Genomic DNA, 25,322 nt, shown 5'->3' with positions numbered 1-25,322 from the left:
GCAATCCCTCCACACAAGGGACTCCACTCATCTATAGTCCAACCCGCTGCAATACAGGAATATTATTATTATTATTATTACTATTATTATTATTATTATTAATGGAATTTATACACCGCCCTATACCCGGAGTTCACGGGTCTCGAACTCATGACCCTGGAATTAAAGAGTCTCAACACTCTGGCGGCTGCGCCATCCACAACCCCCACGCCACCTTCTCGCCCCACGCGTCGCTTTAGCCGGCTACCTGACGAAAAAAACCGGGAACCGGAAGTTTCGCTTGCGAACCATTACGACCGCGAGCTCTTTGGCCGGCGCCGCTCCCCCCGCCCCTCTCCCTCCTTCCCCGCCTACCTCAGGAGCCCGGCGCGCGGCCGGAACTTTCGAGCGCCGCTTCCTGGAGGCGCGGGGGAAGCGTGTCCCCGTTGCACGATGCGGAAGTGAGCCGCGGCTGGCGGCGGGGTTACAGCGGGGTTCCATCCGGGTCCGGCTAGGGAAACGATGTGGGGGGCTGGAGGGGGCCGGGGCTAGGATCCTTCCCGTTCCTGGCGGGGGGTGGGGAGAGGAAGAGCCTTCCGGGGGCTGGTCCTGTGTCCGCCCCGGGAGCTGTTGGGGCGAGGCTGGGCGTGAGGCGCCCTTTGGGCGGGGGGGATTCCGGGGGGGCTCAGGAAAGGTGACCCCCAGCAAGACAGGGGTGGAGGGTGGGGGGTCGGGGTCCCCATGAGGGGAAGCAAGGGGGGCTCCTCCTCGGAAATTTGCAGGTGCCCCGAGGAAACCGAGTGAGGGGCTTTGAGTCCCGGGAGCGTTTCACGCTCTCCGCCCCCCGCAGGATTTTGAATGGGCTCCGTCCTGAGGGGAAGCTAGGAGAGGGCCGGAGTTGGGATCGGGGCCCCTGAGGAGCCTATAGGGCCCAGTGGATAGGTCCCCCCCCCCCGGGTGTGCGCGTGGTGTTTTCCCCCTAGGGGGGTTTAGAAAGCCATGGCCACCCGGCGTTTAACAGACGCCTTCTTGTTGTTGCGGAACAACGCGATCCAAAGCCGGCAGCTGCTGGCCGAGCAAGTGAGTAGTTACGGCTCCTCCAGCCCTCTGACTTCACGTAGCATGGCTGCTGCGGTGAGTCTCCCTTCGTCCTACTGTATCCCACATTTCGCTGTTTCTTAAGTGCCAGCTGCGTTATAGGGCTGTCAGACGGCAAGCATGCCATCCTTGTGTCTTCTTTCCCCCCTTTCCTCAACCTCTCTTACTCGCCTGTATCCTCTATATGTATATAAAGAAATGTGTTTGCTGCAATAGGTGTTTCCTCCCCCTCTCCCAGTTCAATGTCCACTGGTAGAATTTGCATGCTTTGAGGGGCACCCTGGCTTTTAAGGAACTACTGTACCCTGTTCCGAAACTGGTGTGCTTGCATTAAAAACAACTGTTGTAGCAAAGGGAGATTTCTAATGGTAGGTCGGTTAACACCTTGCAAGCAGAAAAACTAGGTTTGCTCCCAGTGTATGTTCAGCAAGGAACTGCGGCCAGTCACAGCTAGTCAATTTTTATTGTGCTTTTAGACGCAGAAGTGAATGTTTTTCTTTCCCTGTTTTTCTGTCAAATTGCAGACTTGGAACATGTCTGATTTTACTTAAGTCTTCTTTAAGAGTTTTGAAAGCTTCATATGGGATTATTTGACATGGCAGCCTCCAATTTCTTTTGTCTTGCTAATGTTCTTGGAAGATGTACAGTTGAATAATTTTTATTTTGTCCTGGGCACACATAGAATTCCCCGACATTTGACCCAGCCATCCAAGTTCTGGACATCCAATTCTGCAGTGTTCCCCTTGAGTACTGTACATTTTTTCCCCTCATAATAAGGAGTATGGCAATCATTCACTTATGGGAGGAAATAAAGTTGTTCACTTGGATACTCTGCTGGGATTCCTGTTCTGTGTCTCAGCTATTTTTGTTCCATGGAAATCTAAGAGAATTAACAATTAAGCTAGCCCCTTTCTGCAGTCCCTTCCTTCTGAATTGTTTCTTGTCACTTGAACTGATTTAGATAGATAAATGTGGCAATTAAAAGTGGGTGTAGCCTTGAATCTCCCAATGCATGCACTTTCTTTTGATCTGCTGAGTGTTCTTGAGCAAGTTACTCTGGTTCAATGTCCTGTTCTGTTAAAGGGGAAAGAGTACCCTTGCTGTTTTTCTAAAGCACTCTGAAGTTGAACAGACAACCTATTAAAAAAACCAATTGCTATCATATATCCCAATATCCGTTGTTGTTTTTTTGTCAACTTTCCCTTCTCCATCTTTGTGTTACAATTAATTTGGTAAAATGTGATAGGAAGATATTCCTAGATGCCAGAATAAAATCATTTATTTTATTCTGAATTAAATCTTTAGGTACCAACTTGGTGCTGAAATTACGATAGGTTAGGGATTTTGCTCCTCATAAGTACACATGCCACTATAATGTCTGTCTGTCTGTCTGTCTGTCTGTCTGTCTGTCTGTCTGTCTTTTCTTTCCCTGTGTGTGTGTGTGCGTGTGCGCGCGCGCGTTGTGTTGTGTTTTCATATCAGTCACCTCTCTGTCGATTGATTTTGCTTACTTTTCAGCTTACTGCTACAGTATTATGCTTCATTATTACACCACTACCATTTCATTCATAAAACATTAAATTGTTGCCCTCTCCTGTTTCCCCCAATTGTATTCTCCTTTAGTGAGTGAAAAATAAGCTTAATTTACACCGATCTCTGAGGCACCAGTGCAAGGAACAATATCTTGTACTGTTCTGTTTTGTGCTATGCAACTGCTGAGTGTTCAACTGGTGTGCAAGTGTTTCTCTACACGTTGTAAATTAGTTGAAAACTGCATTCAGGTTCTATGTTGTTAGACTATTACCTAGTTACAGTGCAGTCCTTCCTATGCATGCCCACTCAAAAGTAAGTCCCAGTGAGTTCAGTGGGGCTTGCTCCCAGGAAAGTGGGTATAGGATTGCAGTCATAGTTTTTTGTTGTCCTCCAGCTCTGTTTTTGTTAGGCCAGAGATAAAATGTATCCTCACGTTAGAAATGTGTGTAAAAGAAAACACCAGTACAGTAATTTATACCTATAAACAATACTTTGAAGTACAGGCAAATTGACATCTTACCAGCTGATTTGCACAAAATTATATAGGCTTCTTCAGACATTTAGAGAGTCTTGTAATTTAAAAGAAAGTGTCTATTGTGGGTTTGGATAGATAATAAAAGATCCTAATTACCATTTCCCTGGTGCTCAAGTACTTTTGTGTACATAACTGCTATGTTATACCACATGGGAATGCTTTATTTTGAAGGCTGTATGTTAGAATGGGGGGAAACTGCCTGATTCCTATGTAATTTATTACAGCCAATGTAAAAAAAAATTGATTAACTTGGTTATTACTAAATTCTTTTGGCAGCCCCTCTTAAGAGATTTAAGCCCTCTTATAACGTCTCTTCCTTTGTACCTGAAGGCAAGACACCCCTCCCCCCTATTTTTGCAATGCACTTCGCCCAAGTGGTCAGAATTGGACTCCTGCTCCTATCAGATCATGTTAATGTTGATTTGCATGCTGCTTTTTAAGCCAAAGGCTGGTAGCTGATAAGATAAGAAAAACACATAATACAACAAAATAAAAGTCAAATCAGAATTAATGCTCGGTAGTTAAGGAGCTGGTAAATATATAACAGTTGGAAGAATGGAACTCTGATGAAAAGGAATGAGAATAATAATTTGTTAAAAAGAGAGACGTAAGGGAGCCTTTCCAAAACCTGTTGGCTACTGCGAAGGATCCCCTGTCCATGTACTCACCAAATTAACCTCAGATAATGGTGAGGCACAGAGACTTCTTGGAAGGTCTTAAGCATGCAGTATCATAAGGAAGTAAGCATACAGATAATCTGGGACTGGGATGAGCAATACCAAACCTTTCTGTGGGGAATTTGGATTGAGCAGAGGTGCAGAAAGGTTAAGCATCCTGTCTCCTATTGAGACTCCATTTTAGGAGACCGTCATCCTCTTTGTTCCCACTTTTCCACGTTTAACCAGGGTGGCTGCAGTAGGTAGATTGCTATACACCTCTCGTTTAACTGTCTACCGTGGGCAGCTGTGTCTCTTGCAGGCATTACTGAAATCACATTATCTGAAAACTAAAATGTCTGTGGAGTCCAGGGCCCTTCTAAAAAGGAGGAAGAATGAATGAACGAATGAATGAGCCACAAGCTAAGAGCCATATTGTATGGCATGTGGTCTGTTTCATTCATTCTGGAGAAGAGATTGGAGTGGAGCAAGATCTACTTCCCATGTTATACATTTCCTATGTGAAAGCACATCTGTGTAGCATGGCATCCATAGATCATCATGTCTGACAATCACACTTGTGTGCATTTTGCACACACAGGGGAAGGAGTTGGCCAATCACAGTTTCCTTACATGTGTGCCTGTTGTCAAGCTTGATGATCTACAGATGGGTTTATACTTCTCGACACACATGTTTTCCGGGGAGCTTGTAAAGTATCACTTCCCAACCTTGGGCCCCCAGGTGGTGTTCTACAGTCCCTGTCATCTCTGACTGCTGGCTAGGGATGATAGGATTTGTAGTCCAACAACATCTGGGGGCACAAGGTTGAGAAGGCTGCTATAAAGAAAGAGGCAAATTGCTGGTTATTGGGGAAATACCGTACATGTGGTCCCTTCTCTGCTGCAGTTTACAGCATGTGCCATTGTGGGATTCTGTAATAGAAGTTTCAAAGGCTGTTTTGTTCTTGGGGAATGCAACACTGCATGCACATTAAAAGATCAAGTTATATATACTTAAAAACATGAGTCCAGATCATGGAACATTTGCCATTGCTGTTTGAAATTGCATGTGGAATAATCACTATTAAAAACACAGTAAGAAAGGTTTTATTCTTTTAAAAAGACAGTCACTATTAATATGAATAAAATATCCCTGTATGAACAGTTCTTTAACTCTGTTAAACCAAGAGGCTCATTTGGCATTTCCATATTCTTTACTGTAAAATAAGCAGATTTTTCTGGCTGGTAACCAACACAAACCAGATCAGTTGTGTTCTGTATTCATTTCCTATTTGATCCAGAAAATCCATCTATCTTTAAAAAGGCCTGCAGTAAATACATCTTTTGCATTAATGCACTTTCTGTATGAATAGGCAGTTCTTCAGACTTAAATTTCAACTCTTCCCATTCCATTGACTCAACTGTGTAAATAGTTTGCTTTGTAACCAGCAACTTGTGAAATCAAATTTATACCATTTTAAATTAATTGTTTTCCAATGGCAAAGGTCACATCTGGCAGGGTAGTTCCAATGTGCTTTACTTTGGCACTGCCCTGCCATTTCTTCCCAATTGTTTGTCCAGATTATAATTATAATTTCATGGGCATCTGCAGTTTTAAATCTGATTTGTAAAGTCTCAAACTAGTAATAGTAAGTAATAATGATAATAATAATAATAAGTAAGTGCCTGGTCAAATGCAGGTTCTGTCCAAAAGGGTAATAGAATAAAAAATAAAAAAGTTAAGTATAAAAGAGCATCAATTTTGCAAACTGTGTGCTAATGTGGGTAGAAAATAAATGTTGTTTTAGGCCCTGGTTCAAATAATGTCAAAGCCAGCTGTTGTTCCTTTGCTCAATTTGAACTAAGTAAGAGGAACTTACCACCTGTGGCTGCACAGAAGGGGCAGGAAATGAGAGTTGGCCAGCGGATCGGATCCTTATCTCCCCAATCCATCACATGCCAAATTTGGCAGGTGGGCAGTTCTACCCATCCGTCAATCACCTGATGTCATAGTGACATCAGTTGATAGGTGCTTGACGTCCCCCTTTTTTCAGGATTTCAGAGTGTCACACAGGACTTGCTTGATCAGCTGGTCACTGCAAAGCACTGAGCAGGGCTCTGAGCAAGGGGCTTGCAATACAGAAGAAGCCTGCCTGTCTCTTGTTGGCTATATTCCTAACAGAAATGCTCACCCTGCATTCTTTTCCTTTTGTAAATGCTGTTGTCTGTTTCTTTTGTGAGTTTATAGTCGTACCTCGGAAGTCAAACAGAATCCGTTCTGGAAGTCCGTTCGACTTCCGAAACGTTCGACTTCCAAAGCACGGCTTCTGCAACCAATTGGAAGCCGCAGAAGCCCCATCGGACATTTGGCTTCCAAAAGAACGTTCGAAAACGGTAACACTCACTTCCAGTTTTCAATCGTTTGGGAGCTGGAACGTTCAACTCCCAAGGCACTCAGAAGCCGAGGTACGACCGTATATTTAAATCCTTCTGAATAGCCAAACTAGGTGATATGACCAGCCTTTTAACCTGACTGTAACACTGTAACATGCTGACCAAAGAAATAATAATGCAAAGATAAAAATCCCTGAGTGTAGTTCAGCCTTTCTCAACCCTGGTGCCCCCCAAGTGCTGACTGGGGCTGGTGGTAGTTGTAGTGCAAAATACAAGGTTGGGGAAGGCTGCTGTAGTTCATGGGGATAAAATTCACGGCCGAAATACACTAGCCAACTTCTAATTCACTAGCCCAATGCAGGATGCATTTGTTAACAGATAGCCATTAATAACGTATTTTTAAAAAGTAAAATACTGTTAGAAAGCTGGGATGTACCCAAAGTCCGTGGCTAAAGAGGTTCCTTTGCCCAAAGCCTGCTATTTCACTTGCTCCTGGCCAGGGCACTTGCCTTTACACATGTGCCAAACATATGTTTCTAATGGGCTTTCCAGGTTCCAACCCAGAGACTTCTTTTCCTCTTTCATTCTCCTTATGCCGTGGGTTGGGGTGTTATCACCACACCTTCAGCTTTATCCTATCACACACACCCTTCCTTAGCTGCTGCGAGGCAAGGTTGAGGCCTTACTGGGCTTAGCAGTTGAGGAAGACTGAGCATAGCACTAAGCTGGAGATGTGGGATGGCCTGTGTCAAATGTAAACGGAATTTTCCAGGTTGCAGCCAGTTTTGAAAGAACAGTTTATAGCCAAGCAATGTTCTGTGAATAATGCCTGTCTTTCTTGAATGGATTACCCACACATAATTTCTTGAGCCTCCCCTGTTCAGAAATCCAGTCGGATCTCGGGGGATTTTTACATGCAAGGAGGCTGCATAGGCACAAGCCTGTTCATTGAAATGTTTCTCTGTGCATAATACTCAGTGAGTTCCCTTCAGCTACCATCTCATGGCTGCTAAATGTTACCACTGCCATGCCCGGTATAACCACAGTTTGCAATTAATTAAATTGGAATGTGTAGATACCCACCAAACTCTCAGATTCTGTGAATTAGTTTAGAGTAGAATACATGACTGTCGTTACCAGTCGCAGTTTGCACTGGACCTGGGTTCCAAACCTGTGTTTTTTATTTACTTTTTTTTAAAAGCTAGTTATGTAAGGTTTTAAAAATGTGTATTTTTTTGCAGATCAAGAAAATTGATTTGAAAAGATTTGAAAAGGGGAAATATGGACCTATCCACAAAGCTAAATGCTAGTCCACTTAAAAGCTGAAACTGCTTTTAGAAGACTGTTTTGTTGCACCGATAAACTGGCAATGTTGATCAATAAAATTCCTTTGTTTCTTCAACTGACTGTACCCTGTGCTCTGTCCTGTTCTTTTGTTTCCCTCTCTTACACTTTTGCTGTCCCTATATGGATGGGGCTGATGGGACCTACAATCCACCACAGGAGCTGGATGAGGTATAGTTCACTTTGTCTAATGCTGCTCTTCTTTCATGGAAAATGTCAAAGGAAATTGCCTTATACCAGTCTAGCTGGGGGCTATCAGACCTGGGTTACCGCATGAAAGGCTGCTTTGGTAGTGGGGTTGTATCTTTGATGTTTTGCAGCTAGCTTGCATGAATGCTGAGGTGGTCAAGCCCACATTCATATTTAGATTGAATATGGAGAGGAGAGGAGAAAACCATTGAGTCACAACACCCCCACCCACCCCCCAAAAACCAGGCAAAAAACCAGACACAAATTTATCATAACACTTGAGTAATACGATGAACTGGGCTGCTTTTGAGTCAGATCTGAAGTTGTGATAGGTTTCAAACATAGATTGCCACCGCAGATAGAAAATCATATCAAGAAACTTCTAAGGCCAATGGGGGAGGGGGAAAAGCTGACTGAGGTTCACTCAGTATATCTTAGGCTGCAACCCTAAGCACATTTTCTATTAAGTTGTTATAATAATATCACTTATTATTTATATGCCTCCCATTTGTCTGGGTTGCCTCATTGGACTTAGTAGGACTTGCTTAGGTTGGCACAGATAGTCAAATCTATTCTGTTTGTTGCACATCTCTGTCCTGTCAGTGGTCAGGGGTTTGCTTGCATTTTCTCCTTGCAACAGCTCAGTGATGTACCTTAGTCTGAAAGAAAGTGACTCACTCACTCACTCACTCAAGGTCACCCGGTTTGCTTCATGGATGGGTTTGGAATTAAATTTCCATGTTGTTGGGCTGCTAGTTGCCAGCAGCTTCATCCACCATGGTAAATGGCCATGGCTGATGGGTGTTGTGGTCCAAAATAACACCTGGGGGACCACAGGCACCCCAGTCCTGCTCTGGCCACTGGACAACACTGTAATTGTAAAGCCCCCACGCGGGTGCTTTGTCATTGGGAGAGAGAGGCTGCCTCAGCCAGAATATCAAGAGATAATGGGCTGAGTTCCAAGGGTTGTTGTGGGGGTTTTGGGGGGTTTGTTTTGTTTTGTTATTTGCCTTCTCTCCTGCTATTATTTTCAAGAAAGGACAATGTACTATAGCACCCAAATAAGTTATATCAAAGATCCTTTAAGGCCCAAGGATGTGGGAAACGGGTTTTCTAGGTGTTGGCTTTGCTGCAGGGGAAGAAATAGCATGTGCAGAAGGGTGATGCCTGCACTGTCCCAGGATGTTTTCTGTAAGCATGCTGCTTCATTTTGCGGATCTGCCCCATGGCCTGAGATTCAGCACAACCCAGTCAGAAAACTGTCAACTGCTCCCTTCACCTCCCAGAGATTATACAACTAGCTGTGGTGCTTCCACTTTGAGATGGGAGCCCTGGCGACCTCTGGGCAGAACTAACTCATTGTTACTGGCCTCTTTGCAATGCTTACTCTCCCTACCCACCTCCCCAAAGGTAAGTGGAAATATTTTTGAGATTAAAGAAAGAAATCCAGGTAAAGATTCACCAGGGGTTGGGAGCTGCAGACGTGCTTATTCAGGTGGTCACATTTAAATATGTGAAGGGGAAAACAAAATAACACAGGTAGTACCAAGTGTGCCTGAGACTTGACTTCTGCATTATTATCTTAGCCTTAGAGCGTTCATTCTTCCTTTGACCCCTCTTCCCAGTGGAGCTCTGAGTCCATTCTTCCATGCAGAGTCACACCTGCTCAGCTTAAGCATTTTTCTAGGATTGAAGCCATCGCTTCCCTTGTGAAAGGAAAATGTAGAGTAGAAATCACCCCTGTTCCCCAGCATTCCCTTGATGGTTTCTAAAAGTACAGCATGCGAACAGAGTTTAAAAATAATGTCCAATTGGTGTTTTCATTTGGGAATGAAAGAAACTCGGAGTCGAGTTTTTGTACAACGTCTCTTAAGTTTTAAGTCGATAAATTTGAAGACACAAGTCTCACTTGGCATTAAAGCTAATGGTGCTGTTGTGAGCTGTGAACTGCACACAGTATTTGCTTTTTGTGAAATCGCTTTCAGCAGCCGAGTTCTGTGGAAATGTTTCCTAGACTCCCCTCCCACCAAAATGAGATGTTTCTAATTTACAGTTTTAAAGTGATATGTCGAGCACCATATTTGCTTGAGGATATCTTAATCTGGCACTTCCTTTAATTTTAAAAGCAAAATTCCCCATCTTTTGTATAGCTTCCTGAAGGAACAATGCCTTTCCATTTGTTGCTTTGCCAGGAGCGACCTACAGCCAGCCATGCCTAGCGAGAGGAAGTAGACAGGATTTAGCTGGAAAGGCAGTGCCTCAGAATTATATCGCAGACACGGATAGTGAAGTTCTGTTCTTAGGCCTGTTGCTTCTTTATGAGCTTAAGGTAGGGATTTCCTCTCTCCCTCTGCTTCAATTTCCTCCACTATGACTATTTACTGAGAATTGGACTTCAGGCCTGCACCATCTCAAAGGCTTGAGGTGGGTTGCAAAATGCGCAAATTAGATCGAATGCACACTTAAAATTCTTGGCTTTAACCAGGCTAGGTAGAACAATGTAGGCAACACTTACAAAAGATCTTTGATTTGGGGCGGGGAAGGGTGTCCTTAAACAGAGCTGCCAGGACTATGTTGCCCACTGGGCATATCCAAGCAAACCTTCTGCCAATTGTTAGAGAGATGCATATCTTTAGAATGGGGACATAACATCTTTGAAAAGAAAACACCAAGACAAAGCTTGCCTTTTAGTAGCTCCCAGTCTTGGGAGCCCAGGAAGCTGCGTCAGACCGCTGGTCCACCCAGCTCAGTATAATCTCTGACTAGGATAGCAGCTGTCTAGGATAGCAGACCAGGTGCTTTCCCAGATCTACATGGAAATCAGACCTGGGGCCTTCAAGGAACGCAAGGCAGATGCTCTAACCACTGAGATACCAACCCTTCCCCATGGCAGCCTTCAGAACCTTCTGGAATGTGTTAAGCTTGCATTCCTTTATTACAGAGTACCTATGTATAACCAGGAAGGTGGTACTTAAAAAGAAAACCCAAATCATTTTTATTTTCATTGGTTTTGCTTCAGTAGCCCTTTGTGGCATTAAACTGACAATAGGTGGCCAAGAGTGGATGTTGGTTAGCTGATGGGACAAGCCTTTCCACCCTTTGAATGCTGTTTCCTGTTTGTCCCAGTCTCCTAACCACACACAACTTTTGTTTTGGTTAGATCTTTATTTTATATAAAGAAGCTGGCTTCTTTTTATGCAGGGTCCTTTACTCAGGAAGGGTAATGTATTGACTGTTTGGGAGTTGATAATTTGCAAAAGCTATGAATGTGATGGCTGGCTCATAAGAGGTTTAAATGTTTTAAGTACCCGGTACAGAGGGACGCAGGTAGCGCTGTGGGTTAAAGCCTCAGTGCCTAGGACTTGCCGATCGAAAGGTCGGCGGTTCGAATCCCTGCGGCGGGATGCGCTCCCGCTGCTCGGTCCCAGCGCCTGCCAACCTAGCAGTTCGAAAGCACCTCCGGGTGCAAGTAGATAAATAGGGACCGCTTACCAGCGGGAAGGTAAACGGCGTTTCCGTGTGCGGCTCTGGCTCGCCAGAGCAGCGATGTCACGCTGGCCACGTGACCCGGAAGTGTCTCCGGACAGCGCTGGCCCCTGGCCTCTTGAGTGAGATGGGCGCACAACCCCAGAGTCTGTCAAGACTGGCCCGTACGGGCAGGGGTACCTTACAGAGCCAGAATCCTTACTGTAAAGTGGTAGGTTTTCACTGTAACGTCAGGGAACCCTTCCCACACCAGTTTGTCTACTGAGAAACCCTTTGCTTGCCTCTGTTAACTGCATAGGAACAGTTCTGGGGGAAAGGAATATATCTGAGGTGCACACTTGGTTCATAAAAATGCTGGCCAGGGCTTTTAGGCCTTGCATGAACGGAGAACGTGTCCAAGAACACACCCAGCTTTTCTCTGTAAATCTGAACTGCAGGGGAATGATCAGTAATGATGGGCAAGGTGGCCAGGGAAACTTTGTCTGCCATAACTGGCTTTCTTCTTGAATAACCACTGCTAAGAGTTCAAGAAGCCTGCGAGTTCCCAGAAACACCTTTGCCTAAAGTTAAGCGATCTTGGCTTTTTACTCTGGGTTGTAATCTGATAAACTAACCATTCTTTGTATACTTTCTACAGCTCGCAGATGACCGCATGGCACTGGTGTCGGGGATCAGTTTAGACCCTGAAGCAGCTATCTGTGTAACTAAGAGGCTACCTCCAAAATGGATTGATGGAGTGGAAGAAGTGAGTTTACATACCATGGGTGCAACTTAACGTGCAGCTGTCTTTCTGGGAAAGCAGCAGTAAAGTTTCTTAATATCTGCTTCTTCACTTAATTTATATATAGCTCTTCCATTGTTCAGGGCAAAACACAAAAGTTAGAAATCCACAGTTATTGAAAAGACATGGGGTGGTGTTCAGTTAAATTTTACTTGGAGTAGACCCATTGAAAATTAATGTCTGTGACTAAGTCGGTCCATTAATTTCAGTAGGTCTACTAGTTTAATACCACCCTTGAAGTAGGAACTTATTGCAACCAGATTGTAAAACCACCAAATCAGCAGCAGTGATGCTTATTTCACATCATGAATGCTTAGCAAGGGAGGTGTGCTTTGCGTTGCCACTGAGGAAGCCAGCAAAATGATTTTTTTCCTTTCAAAAAAAGTACAAAAAAAGTTTTGAACAAGTGGAGCCACTTGCTTTGCTTTCCCAAGATGCTCTCAGGGTCAGAGAACAGCTTAAAACTATAGGCAATTGTACTACTAAAAGTTTTGGGGAAAACTTTGCCTCTGACAAAGTACCATCAAGTGCCTTGTAAGTAACAACAAAGTACCATCAGGTCTTGTAAGTAACAACAGGTAACTTACACAAGTTTACAGGCATACAAACAAGCTTAAAATTTAAAGGAGAGTGGGAGGTTTTGTGTGCTAAAAAAAATGCACCTAGCTGCTTTGCAGAAGACTGTCCTCTATACTGTGGCTTCCATTTCTTAGGGGCAGCAGATGTTGTCACCCCCTCAAGATATCTTAAGGCATTCTGTTTGCCTGGAACTTAACGGTAGTTGTTGAAAACTGTTTCACTAGTTCATCTGCATAGTCCTGCTCTGATTTCTGTTTCTAGATCTCAGACTTGAGCTTGCTGGAAATTATTATCTTGGATCTGAAAGCCTTGACCTCCTAATCCTAGAGGGGCTGGGGGCTGGCTTGGCTGTGGCTATCGCGCGCGCGCGCGCGCACACACACACACACACACACCTTGAGTTCAGGTTGGAATGATGCAGTTACCTGACCATGAAGTAAGTAGGACTAGTTGTCACCAAATATAGCCCTTGACATCTCCTCTCTCACACACACAAACATACACACCCGCCAATTATATGGAGGAGAAATGGTCTAAACCAGGGGTCAGCAACCTTTTTCAGCCATGGACTGATCCACCGTCCCTCAGACCATGTGGTGGGCCGGACTATATTGGGGGGGGGGGGATGAACGAATTCCTATGCCCCACAAATAACTCAGAGATGCATTTTAAATAAAAGCACACATTCTACTCATGTAAAAACACCAGGCAGGCCCCACAAATAACCCAGAGATGCATTTTAAATAAAAGGACACATTCTACTCATGTAAAAACACGCTGATTCCCGTACCATCCACAGGCCGGATTTAGAAGGCAACTGGGCCACATCCGGCCCACGGGCCTTAGGTTGCCAACCCCTGGTCTAAACTCAAGCCAGACTTGCTTTCCTCTGGTCATTGAATTGAAGCATCATGCCTGCAAGGTTGCTAATAGAATGCTTGTGTGCACAAGGCAAAAATGGAGTGATTTCTCTATGGATAGCAAATATGATTTTGCTTAATCATGGTCCCATCATTTATCTACAGTGGTACCTCGCAAGACGAAATTAATTCGTTCTGCGAGTTTTTTCGTCTTGCGAATTTTTCGTCTTGCGAAGCACGGATTCCCATAGGAATGCATTGAAAAGAAAAAGGAAACAAACTTGCAAGACGTTTTCGTCTTGCGAAGCAAGCCCATAGGGAAATTCGTCTTGCGAAGCAACTCAAAAAACAAAAAACTCTTTCGTCTTGCGAGTTTTTCGTCTTACGAGGCATTCGTCTTGTGAGGTACCACTGTATTTTTATCCGCTGTTGTTCAGAACTGTACTAAATTTGCCCTAATTTTTATTGCTCTTTTAGATCCGGTATGAGGTCTCCAGGATAAAACAGAAGATGAAAGAATTAGCCAGTCTGCATGACAAGCATTTAAACAGACCAACTCTGGATGATAGCAGTGAAGAAGAGCACGCAATAGAAATAACTACCCAAGAAATTACACAGGTGCCCATGAGGGGGTTTCTCTTTTCATAAATGAGTCTCTGTTTCAGTTCTTGTGCTAGTGTTTTCATTTTTCGATCAGTCAGTGACTGAAATTGCTACTGGAGCTCAGAGGTTAGGTTGCTTTATGTTTATGTTCCTTGAAATAGTTTCATTGAGCTCTTGAAGTGGGTTGCAAGTGGCTTTGGTTTGCCCTGGGCAAGATAAAGCAACAGACAAATTTAATCAATCAAATCTTGCTTGCTTTGGGAAATTAGCAAAAGCTGTACAACAACAGCACTTAAAATATTTATTTGCACAAAACACCTAAGTGGTTACTACACTATGATATGTTTATTGTGTGGCAAATAGTGATCTGAGTTCACCTGTTGTTCCTCTTGCCTGAGATCTGCAGAGAACTCTTTATGTTCCTCTGAGCCATTAATTGCTTAGGTGAAAGAGAACAAGGTCTCATTCAATCCAGCCATCCCTTTATGGAATTTATGTTTAAGGAAGCTTTCTTTCCAACCTGTTTTCTGGTTGGTTCTTGTCAGTTTGCAAAGAGATTTCCGCTCTGGAAATCCTTTCCTAATATTGAGCTGATTCTGATGATTGACTTGGTTGTTTCTAGTTTTTGTGATCTGTTATTGCTGCTCACCGTTTGCATGGGTTTAATGGCTTTGGAAGGTCTGGGCGAGTAATGTTTTTATACAGTTTGATATGGTGGTCTTGTTTTGTTTTAAAGTGATATGCCATGAGTAGCTTTTTGTGGAGAAGGCACCTGATAAATGCCCCAAAGAGAGGCAAGCAACTTCAAGAGAACCAAACAAATTGGTTCTCTTTGATTTAGGCAGACATTCCCAGCCACTTCATTTCCACCATTGTACATTGTAGAGCCAGTGTGGTGTAGTGGTTAAGAGCGGTAGACTTGTAATCTGGGGAACAGGGTTCGCGTCTCCGCTCCTCCACATGCAGTTGCTGGGTGACCTTGGGCCAGTCATACTTCTTTGAAGTCTCTCAGCCCCACTCACCTCACAGAGTGTTTGTTGTGGGGGAGGAAGGGAAAGGAGAATGTTAGCCGCTTTGAGACTCCTTTGGGTAGTGATAAAGCGGGATATCAAATCCAAACCCCTCCTCCTCCTACAATGGGAATAACCAGGGACTTAGCACACAAAAGTTACTGTAGGATAGGATAGATTAGGTCCAAGGGACGCAGGTGGCGCTGTGGGTAAAACCTCAGTGCCTAGGGCTTGCCGATCGCATGGTCGGTGGTTCGAATCCCCGCGGCGGGGTGAGCTCCCGTCTTTCGGTCCCAGCTCCTGCCCACCTAGCAGTTTGAAAGCACCCCTAAGTGCAAGTAGATAAATAGGTACCGCTTTATAACGGGAAGGTAAACGGCGTTTCCGTGTGCTGCTCTGGTGCTGGCTCGCCAGAGCAGCTTCGTCACGCTGGCCATGTGACCCGGAAGTGTCTCCGGACAGCGCTGGCCCCCGGCCTCTTAAGTGAGATGGGCGCACAACCCTAGAGTCAGACACGACTGGCCCGTACGGGCAGGGGTACCTTTACCTTTACCTTTAGATTAGGTCCAGCCATTAAAATATTTGCACATTCATACAACTCTGTAAGTGATAGCTGAATAATAATATTTCAGTTGGAATGCTAATTTCTTAATCTTTTTTTTTTTTAGAGTTGTGCAAATAGAAGGGCTCTTCTGCTACTAGAAATTTCTTCTCTTCTGTCTCCCCCCACAAGTTGTTCCACAGGTGTCAGCGAGCAGTCCAGACGTTACACAGCAAGTCTCGAAGCTGCACAGACCAAGAGCGGCAGCTTCTGAAGAACGTTGTGTCTTCTTTAGCGCAGTCCCTTCAGGACCTGTCTACCAGCTTTAGGCACGGGCAGTCTGACTATCTCAAACGTAAGGAGCTTGTGCCGTTTGCTTGCAGAGCACCCTCGATAAATGGTGTTAACAGTTTGATACTGGGCTAGATTAATTTTGCTCTGTTCCTACTAGGCGCTATGTTCATTAGGTAACTAGCACTAATAAGCCTGATTGGGTTGGTTAGATTATGACTATTTTCTTGGGGCTCTGGGAGGAAGCAGATGAGAAATTTGTAAAACACAGTCGCCACTTCTGTTTCAGTTTTGGGGAACAGGGACGGGTAATTTCTCAACCTACCAAAGTTTGCATTTGTTAAGCGGTGCTTAGTACGCTTTAATAAATGCATCATTTATAGTCACAGGTTTTTTTCTTGCTCCTGCAGGTATGAAGAATCGAGAAGAAAGATCCAAACATTTCTTTGACACTTCAGTTCCCCTTATGGATGATGGTGAGGACACAACACTATACGATCGGGTAAGTGCAGGAAATGTTAAAGATGAATAATGATTGTATTTGAAAAGGCGGTACAGTCATACCTCGGGTTACAGCCACTTCATGTTGCGTTTTTTTGGCTTACGGACCGCCAAAACCCGGAAGTACCTGAATGGGTTACTTCCGGGTTTCGGCAGTCGTGCACACGCAGAAGTGCTAAATCTCGCTTTGCACATGCACAGAAGCGCCGAATCGCAACCCGTGTGTGTGCAGACGTGGGTTGCGAATGCGGCGGGTTGCGAACGTGCATCCCACATTGTCAGGGACCTGCCATCAGCTCAGAGGCGAGAGGTGGAAGGGCAGTTGTGTTACAGGGAGCCGCCGAAGATCTTGCGAAGCAGTTCTTTCTCTGGTGAGGAGGGAAGCCCCGCCTCCAGTGGGGAAGGGGCGCAGGGATCAGAGGATGCTAGGGAGAGCCTCAACACCGAGCCTGAGCAAAGGGGAAGGGAGGCAAGTCCCCCTTTGCCAACGGCCACATTGTGCAGTAGGTTTGCGCGCAGAGAGAGGAGAAGAAGGATGCGGGTCACACGACTGTTATGCTGGGGAAGGTATAAGGACCGCCCACTCCCAGATTCTGCTAGCGACAGAGCAGACATGGACTTGCCATGCTCCGCACTGTAAAATAGTTTGTACAGATAATAAAGCCTGGAAAAGACAGGTTGGAGTCTTGCCTGTTTGCTTTCGAGCAACCACACCATCACCCGACATGCATGGATCACGTTTGCAACCTGAGTGTCCAGTGTATTTTAATTTTCATCCAGTAGAACAAACGGAGCATTGTTGTTTCTAAAAACAAATGAATGGCAATCCGATATCTGTTTGGAAGTTGATCTTTCTATGTGTCCCTGACTTTGGTGGTGGGGAAAGTGATTTAAGTTAATGAGTTGCCATTTGTAACAACCAGGCCATCCTAGTATAGCAGGTGTGGGGTACCTTGGCACCCCCAGATGTTGCTGAACTACACCTCCCATCAGCCCCAGGGAACTGAGATCTTTTGCCAGCCTTTCTGCCAAAGTTTCTGAGAGGGAAAAATGTGCTTGCTCTGGATTTTTAAACCATTGTGTTTCTACTGGTTTCTTAGTCGGGACCCACGAGTGAGTCACACCTGGGCCTAAGCGGGTTTGCCCCAATATCACCACTGCAATTTTATTTATTTATTTTAAGAAAAAGAGAATGGAGATGTATGATTGTTTTTTTAAAAAAGTTTGGTGATATGTTGTAGGTTGGGGTCAAAAGAGAATAAGAATTAGTCAAAGACGATTGAGTTAGGTTAGATATCACATCCTCCCTCTTGCTTTTGGTATTTGTAAAATTGTGAGATATTAGCAACTATTTACACTCAGTATCTTTTCTTTTCTTTTAAATAAGGGCTTTACAGATGACCAGCTAGTATTAGTGGAACAAAACACAGTGTTGGTGGAAGAGCGGGAGCGAGAAATCCGACAAATTGTACAGTCCATTTCTGATCTCAATGAAATTTTTAGGGACTTGGGATCCATGATAGTGGAACAGGTATGTTTCTCTAAGGTTCTGCTGTGTTACTTGCATCATATGAAACTCCCTTGCATGGAAGCTCCTTCCCTGCCCATAGATGTGCACAGAGCGACAGGTGTATTTTTCTATAGAGGAGGAGACAGTGCCACTCTGTGTAATGACATACTTTCCTAAATACCTGCAGCACAAGCTTTATTGTGATGAAAACAGAAAGTTTAAATATTGTGTCCCAACCAAAATTTTGCCAGCCACCATCCTTTGATTTCTTGTGCAATATCCCTTTAATAATGAGCGTGCGTTCCTCTTTTCAGGGTACAGTTCTGGATCGGATTGACTACAATGTTGAACAATCATGTGTTAAAACAGAAGAAGGGTTGAAACAGCTACATAAGGTAAGCACAAAGTGTCTTCCAATCTCCGTCAATACTGATTCTGTCTAGGAATGGCCATGAAAGACCAGGTAGAAACTTAAGGCAACGTGTCTCTTTCTATGGCAGTCTGTTTTTCATGGGATTTAAACAGGTAGTTTAGACGAACAGGATGCAATCAGCTTAAAGTGAGCAATATTGGACAATGATTTCACAGCTGGCTCCTGGCCGCAACTGAACACCTAGCTTTCAGACTCTGGCAATGTAGCAAGCTGGTTCGCATGTCACATCAAACCATACTTGGTAACAAACTATGGCTTAATGTGAATACTGGTGCTTACTACTGAAAAGTTCTCATTTCTCTCCTTCTGTGTTCCTGCTGCCACGGTGCCTACAGGGAAACGAGCCAGGGTCTGAATCTGGGCTTGTAGCTTTTAAAATGAGACTGCATTTTAAATTGCATTTTAACCTGTATTTTAAATTGGTTTTTCCCCGCCCTGAGCATGGCTCTGGCCGGGGAGAGCGGGGTATAAATATTATTATTATTATTATTATTATTATTATTATTATTATTATTATTTTCAAGCAAACAAGAAGCAATAAGTGGAGAACTTTGAGCCTGTGTCCAGACATCACAACAAGCCAGGGCTGTGGGTTGTTTCCTGGCATTAAGGGAGCAACGCAGCAACATTAAACCATGGTTGTTTTTAAGCTATGGCTTAATGTGACATATCAGTCAGTCCTGCAAGTTAAGTTATGACTTTTCGATAGCGCTTGCACCACCTGCAACGCTGGAGGAAGCCTGTTTTGCAAAATGGATCCCCTCTCCATTTATTTACTTTTGTCAGCTTAAATTGTCTCAGCCTGAGCTAGGCGTGTTGCAAGGATAAACATGGAGTAACCATCGTGTAGGTTGTGCTGGGATCAGATACTGGAATGAAAAATGTGGTCCATCAGACCTGGGATGCAAACTTCACTATATAATCAGAATATATTTAGGCTGCAATCCCATGCATGCTTATCCAGAAGTAAGTCCCATTGAAACAAAAACCAAAAAAAGCCCTCTTTCCTTATAACACAGTTCTTGTATAATAAAACATGTCAAGTCAACATAAAATCTGAGTAGGACCATGCTGTAAAGTCAGCAAGATAATGACTGTTAGGTAAAACTGCCAGGTTTGTTTGTTTGTTTTTGTTCTTTGGTATGTAAATCTTGCTAGCATGAGTTACAGATGATACATTTGAGTGATGGCTTACGTTACTCCTGATGCTGAAAGCAAGTTCAAAATAATTGGCAGTATCTACATGGAAGAATCTACATTAAATTTTCTCTGTTGTTTTTGTTTTTCCCCAGGGTCAGTGCACTGAATTCTCTTTTCTTTTATCCACAGGCTGAGCAATACCAAAAGAAGAATCGGAAGATGCTTGTCATTGTCATTTTGTTTGTAATAGTAGTTGTCCTTATCATTGTTCTCATTGCTGTCAAATTTCGCTAGGTAGCACTCCTGTGATGTTTTCCTTTCTCTGTGTTTGTATGTTTTGGGAGATGGGGGTGTTGTGCTTTTCCTCCCCCCCCCCCCTTTTTTTGTTTTATTTGTTTCTTACTGATACAAGTGGTTGAGCCTCTCACTCTGGAAAGCTGCCTTTTGAATGAATGTAGAAGCCCTAGTGGTGCAAGGTCTGTGCAATGTTTCTGGGGGAAAAACCATTTCTGTTTTACATGATAAATGACTGCGCAGGTAGTGATTTGCAAAAATGCGGGCAAAAATTATTGGGAATTTTGAGAAATGCTCCCAAACTAGGCATCTGGTTATTTATCCAGGATGTAGAACACTTAAAAAGCATCTTTAAAATTAAGTTGCGGACTGAAATGTTTCAGAAAAGCATAATAATTTAGTTGTATCGAGAACCCAATAGTGTTGTTTGCCAACATTTATGTTACGGTTAACCTTAGGTTTTTGTGAGCTGCCTAGGTTTCTTTTTGGACACAATACCAAAAACTATGGGTTGGTGGTAAAACTGCCTTAAACGTAAGGAGTGTTTGATTTTAACTAGTTTTCCTCCAGATTTAAGACCTGTGTAGACTTAGTGGAAGTGGAACACTTTTTAAAACAGCAGATAATTCATATCATGTGACTTGAGTGGTATTTAGCAGTGTAAATATAACACTCCAACCATAATGAGTGCTACAGAAATTTTAAATTATTTTCTTGGCTTCAAATAATCCAGAATGTGCTTCTTCTGTCCCTGCCTTGCCCCGACACATGTCCTTCCCCTAAACTGATTTATGCACTGTTGTTATTGGAATATTTGAATATTAAGGCCACAGCTGGAAGGAAATCTTTTGCTTTTCTCCTCCTCCTCCTCTCCAGACCCCAAATCTTTATCCACTATCATGTGAGCATCCGTGGTGACAGCCTTCATCCCCTACTTCCAGATACTGAATTGGAAAAGGGATGGTGGTTTTTCAAACCTGTAGCTTAAATCAGATGAAATAAGCTAACCAATGCATATATCGGAATCATGAATCTGAATAGAAGAACTTTTGTCCTCTGTTGGGCTGTTGAAAAGCCTCAAGACAAACGGGAGTCAACAGCTGTGATTTAAAATGCTGTACTACTACGCTGGTTCCTCTAATGCAGATGGCAGCTCTGCTAAGGGAGCATTTTTTAGCAGTTTTAACTGGATCCTAAAAGTGCTGGGCAATCTTAGGTGCCTTTGCTTCATTCCTTTGTTGTTGTTGTTTTTTTAAGATACCATTCCTTTTGTGAATAATTTATTTAAAGCTTGTGGGGTTGTATCTCTGCCAGTGTTTTGCAGTCACTGTGATCTTGTCTGTGCCCTCTGCACCTCACCTTTCCCCCAGCTTTTTGCACCACTCAGATTTCTTTGCAGAACGATGGAAACAATAAAGAGACTCTTGCCTTGATCCACACCAGGATTCAGCCTCCTGGCTAGAACAGAGGATAATGTCCCCCTAGGAAAGGCTCCTGGAAAAAATTATCTGAAATGAAGAGGTGCAGCATACCAGTGTCATGATCTCATGCTGCTCCCTGTGTCAGTGGGGTTTGTCCCTGTGGGTTGTGTTCAAGTCAGCACTTTTAGATCTCTCCTACTCGTACAGATCATCATATAGGGCTATAAAATGAGCCCAGTCTTAACGAGCTACATCCTCCTGATGGGGCAGTATAACTAAAGAGCATGGCACTACACTTCCTGCTTTTCGGACTATTCAATATATGACATGACACCACAAAACGTTGGGAACTAGAATTGCGTCCTATCCTCTGGAGCAGGAGAAAACAAGCTTGCTCCATCTTCCATGTGACAGCCCTTGAGATACTTGAAGATGGCTATCATATCTCCTCTTAGTCTCCTCTTCTCCAGGCTAAATATACCCAGCTCCTTCAACCATTCCTCATCAGGCTTGTATTCCAGACCCTTGATCATCTTGGTCAGCCTCCTATGCACACATTCCAGCTTATCCATATCCTTCCTAAATTGTGGTGTGCAGAATTGGACACAATATTCCAGGTGTGGTCTAACCAAGGCAGAATAGAGCGGTACTATGACTTCCCTTGCTCTGCACACTATGCCTCTGTTGATGCAGCCTGGAATAGCTTTTTTTTTGCTGCTGCATCACACTGTTGACTCATGAAGCTTGTGGTCCACTAAGACCTCTAGATCCTTGTCCCCCATCTTATATTCCTGCCTAAGTGTACAGCCTTACCTATTTAATTCATTTTCTTCATTTTGCCCCAGTTCTCTAATCTGCTAAGGTCATCTTAATGACCTAATGATCCCAATTCTATCTTCTGCGGCATTAGCTACCCCTCCGAGTTTGGGGTCATCTGCAAATATGAGCATCCTCTCAATTCCTTCATTTTTATAAATGAAGATGTTGAACAACAACAGGCCCAGGATAGAACCCTGTGACAGCCAACTTGTCAGCTTTTCCCTGGATTATGAGGAACTATTAGGTTGATTGAACAGGACGTTTAACTGAATAGTGCTTTGAACTCTTCCATCTTTGATTCTCTGTCTAGACTATACCACTTCTAACCATAGGAGGTAGGGGGTGGCTCACATGATTGAATGCTTCTTTCTATTAAACAAAAAATCTCCACAAATAGAAAGCTAGATACTAGGGAGAAGGCAAGATTTCCACCTTTCTCTTTGATGCTTAGTTTTCTGTAGGTGGGGATTTTTGTTTAGCTGAAGCCTTATCTAGGATTGCCATACACCTGGAATTTCCCGGACATAAGCAGGATTTGGTCATCAGAAACAGTGTCCAGGCGGAAACCACTGAAATGTCTGGGAAAACCCCAACATGGCAACCCATGTTGGAAGTGTAGTTTTTGGCGAATTTCCTTAAAAATAGCTCAAAAACATTTGTGTCCTGATTTTTACGTTTTGAAATATGGCAGCCCTAGCCATATCAGTCTTAGATGAATTGGTGTAGCCAGGACACAGGTTTATAACCTATGAATTAAATTAAAATCATGAACAATCCAACATAGCGCTTTCTCTTCCTTCCTAGTTCCTTCATTTTTTTCCTTTGCCAAAATTTGACATGATGGTGTTGACATGGTCCATAAACAATTTGCGAACCCTAGAACACATCTAGTGTCTGCCTGTACAAAAGTTCTCTATAATGTGACCCATTATGCCAGCACTGATAAGATTACCATTTTATATAGCACCGTTCATGTATATTAGGGGCGAAGAATCTTCTTTTTTTCTGCCTGAGAACTCTGCTTCCTACTGGGCAACATTGCCAAGGCCATATGTCAACAGCGGGTGCAGTAAGAGGCAAGGACACAAATCTAAATTTTAACCTTTGTACAGTTGGCTAGTTTATTCTCCACCCAGGCAAGCAAAAGGCATTATCCGTGTTCAATTGCAAAAGCACTTGGATGTGAAGCAAGGCAGTGAGAGGTATTTCCCAGGGGTAGTTCCAAGGGCCAGACAGAGGTGCATTTGGCCCCTCGGACCGTTGTTTTCCCACGCTTGATGTGGCTGCTGGCTTACGGAATGAACGAATAGCTTTCTGCTTCAAGAAATGTACAGTCTCTAAGCTTTGACAACGCAGAGAGAATGAGGACTAAGCTAACAGCGGATGAACGTGAACCAATGCAACTGCATGTACTTTAGACTCGCTGTTTCCAAACTCTGAAAGGCAGCCAGGAATTGCTGAACGGTTCCTCAAATCCAAACACTGATGGGGCAGAAGGAAGAATGACAAATAACTTCTCCAGCCACGGGGGGTTGCAGAATAATACATGAAACGTCGTCGCGACAATAGCTGGCAAATGGCAGGTATTATTGCAGACTGCTTTTAATTCATCTGCCTGGCTTAAAATTCAAAAGCCTTCTGCTTATAAATACAGACAGGAAAAAGTGGGCAGCAAGCTTATTTTGGGGGTAGCAGTTTTAAATCTATTTCACTGCCATCCTCAGAAGAACCCTGTGAAGAATGATGCAAGCTAATGACAGGTCTACTCAGAGCGAATTTGTTTAAATTAACAGACACTGCTAACTTAAAATTAATAATCGGTTGAATGCAACTCAGTGCTTTTAGTATACCTAGAGCTGTACATGTGCTTTTTGAGTCTTATCATTTCATGGTTATAATATGAAGTCTCACATCTGGGCACCTTTTGCGACAATCTGTTTTACAGCAACTCCTCCTTGTCCACTTAGTCACAGAACAAAACCCAGGTGGGGAGCATCTGATAAAAGCTTTATTATTGTTAGCGTACCAGTCCTACCTAAAAATGTGGGATTTAAAAAAAAAAAGAAATGCCGTATCTGGCGCAGAATAAATCATACAAAGTAAATGGATGCAAATTTTGCTGAACTTCAGTTTCATATATAGTGCCTAAAATGCAAACCAAGCACTCAGAGATTCTTTCTTCCTTTTTTCAAAAAACAAGTCTGTAGAAGCTAGGAAGGGGGTAAAAAAGTAAATCATGTGGAAGAAACCTTGAGCAAAGTTACTAATATTTAAAATGGTTCTCCCCCCCCCCCCCCAAGATGGTTGTGGATAAAGCAAGGCAGGTCAGGTGTGGGGAGAAGGAGGGCGTCCTAATCGTAAGGAAAAATTAATGCTTTGTGGATGCAGGATTTTAATGTGTGTGGGACTTACTTGTTTTCGTGAAGACACAGCCCTGCGTAGGCATATCTCTCAAGACACTAGAACAAAATCTTATCTTCATCCAGCAGAGCTTCCCAAGGCTGTTGGGGAATCCTTCTGAGGTTCTATTTGTATATTGTACTTTACCCATTTGTAAATGTCTAGTGCACTGTGTTTTCTGAAGGTTAACACAAATCCTCAATTGCTCATTAACTTGATTGGGACAATTTCTGAGGACTCAAATGTAAGATATGTACATTCCAAAGGGGTTTCAGACCTGAGGTTCCTTCTGTTCATCCATCATAGTTTCTGTGTCAGATGACTGTAGTCCGAGAGGAATAAAGTTCTATTTAATATTATTTATTTATTGAAATTCAGTAACATTGTCGAAGTCATTTTCTACTGCTTTTAACATGCTTTCTTCCATGCCAGCCGTGTTCTAGGAACTGTAACACAAGTGTGACATGGGTCAGACAAGTACAGTAGGCTTATAGTTCACAGTGGATGGGTGGAAAAGACCAGGGAGACAACAGTGAAGTCTAAGATTAACAAATGAATTGGCAGAGATTTGACAGTGATTGTCATGCCTGATTGCGGCTGTGCCTCTTTTTTGTGGACCTTTGTACAGTTAAGGGGACATCATAAACTTTTATAGGATGTTTTCTCTAAACTTCTGCAACGTTTCATGTATCTCCTTCTTGGCTATGCTTGAACAATATTGTTCTTTGAAGAAGAAGAAACTATACAGTTTTCATATCTAAAAATGGTGAGGTCAGGATCACATATCCCCTAATCATTAAATGATATGTGCTTACATGTATGTACATATGTCCTTCACTCTTATCATTAAAACAAATCGAACTTCTTTTGAAGAGTTTCAAAATTGCTCTGAAGTTTCAGAGAGATGATATGTTGTTGATGGTAA

At 43.3% G+C, this 25,322-nt stretch overlaps 2 protein-coding genes across 6 annotated transcripts in view; both read left to right on the top strand.

Moving 5' to 3' along the window:
- Positions 1-25,322, top strand: part of NPEPL1 (aminopeptidase like 1) — a 54,709-nt gene that overhangs the window by 2,412 nt on the left and 26,975 nt on the right. The window lies entirely within an intron of this gene.
- On the top strand, positions 470-24,774 carry STX16 (syntaxin 16). 5 transcript variants are annotated; one of them, XM_083744649.1, is made up of 9 exons: positions 470-1,113; positions 7,699-7,710; positions 11,852-11,959; positions 13,912-14,052; positions 15,781-15,943; positions 16,290-16,381; positions 17,768-17,911; positions 18,205-18,285; positions 19,653-24,774. In XM_083744649.1, exons 1-9 carry the CDS (start codon positions 979-981, stop codon positions 19,755-19,757), a joined length of 981 nt encoding a protein of 326 aa, XP_083600775.1. In that variant the 5' UTR covers positions 470-978; the 3' UTR covers positions 19,758-24,774. The 5 variants fall into 5 exon arrangements, with proteins under 5 accessions (XP_083600775.1, XP_083600777.1, XP_083600778.1 ...); XM_083744651.1 differs by having other exon boundaries at positions 711-1,059; XM_083744652.1 differs by lacking the exon at positions 7,699-7,710 and having other exon boundaries at positions 711-1,059.

This window comes from Podarcis gaigeae, assembly GCF_964106915.1.
Source record: "Podarcis gaigeae genome assembly, chromosome: 6".
NCBI classification, from domain to species: domain Eukaryota; kingdom Metazoa; phylum Chordata; class Lepidosauria; order Squamata; family Lacertidae; genus Podarcis; species Podarcis gaigeae.
Note: the sequence above shows the minus strand (reverse complement) of the source record. Positions and strands in the feature narration are given on the sequence as shown.

Excerpts from the sequence above, each read along its gene's own strand:
- STX16 (XM_083744649.1), top strand. The coding sequence starts at position 979 with ATGGCCACCCGGCGTTTAACAGACGCCTTCTTGTTGTTGCGGAACAAC. Across the intron at positions 16,382-17,767 it reads ACACAACACTATACGATCGG|GGCTTTACAGATGACCAGCT; the intron begins GTAAGTGCAGGA and ends CTTTTAAATAAG. Across the intron at positions 17,912-18,204 it reads GATCCATGATAGTGGAACAG|GGTACAGTTCTGGATCGGAT; the intron begins GTATGTTTCTCT and ends TCCTCTTTTCAG.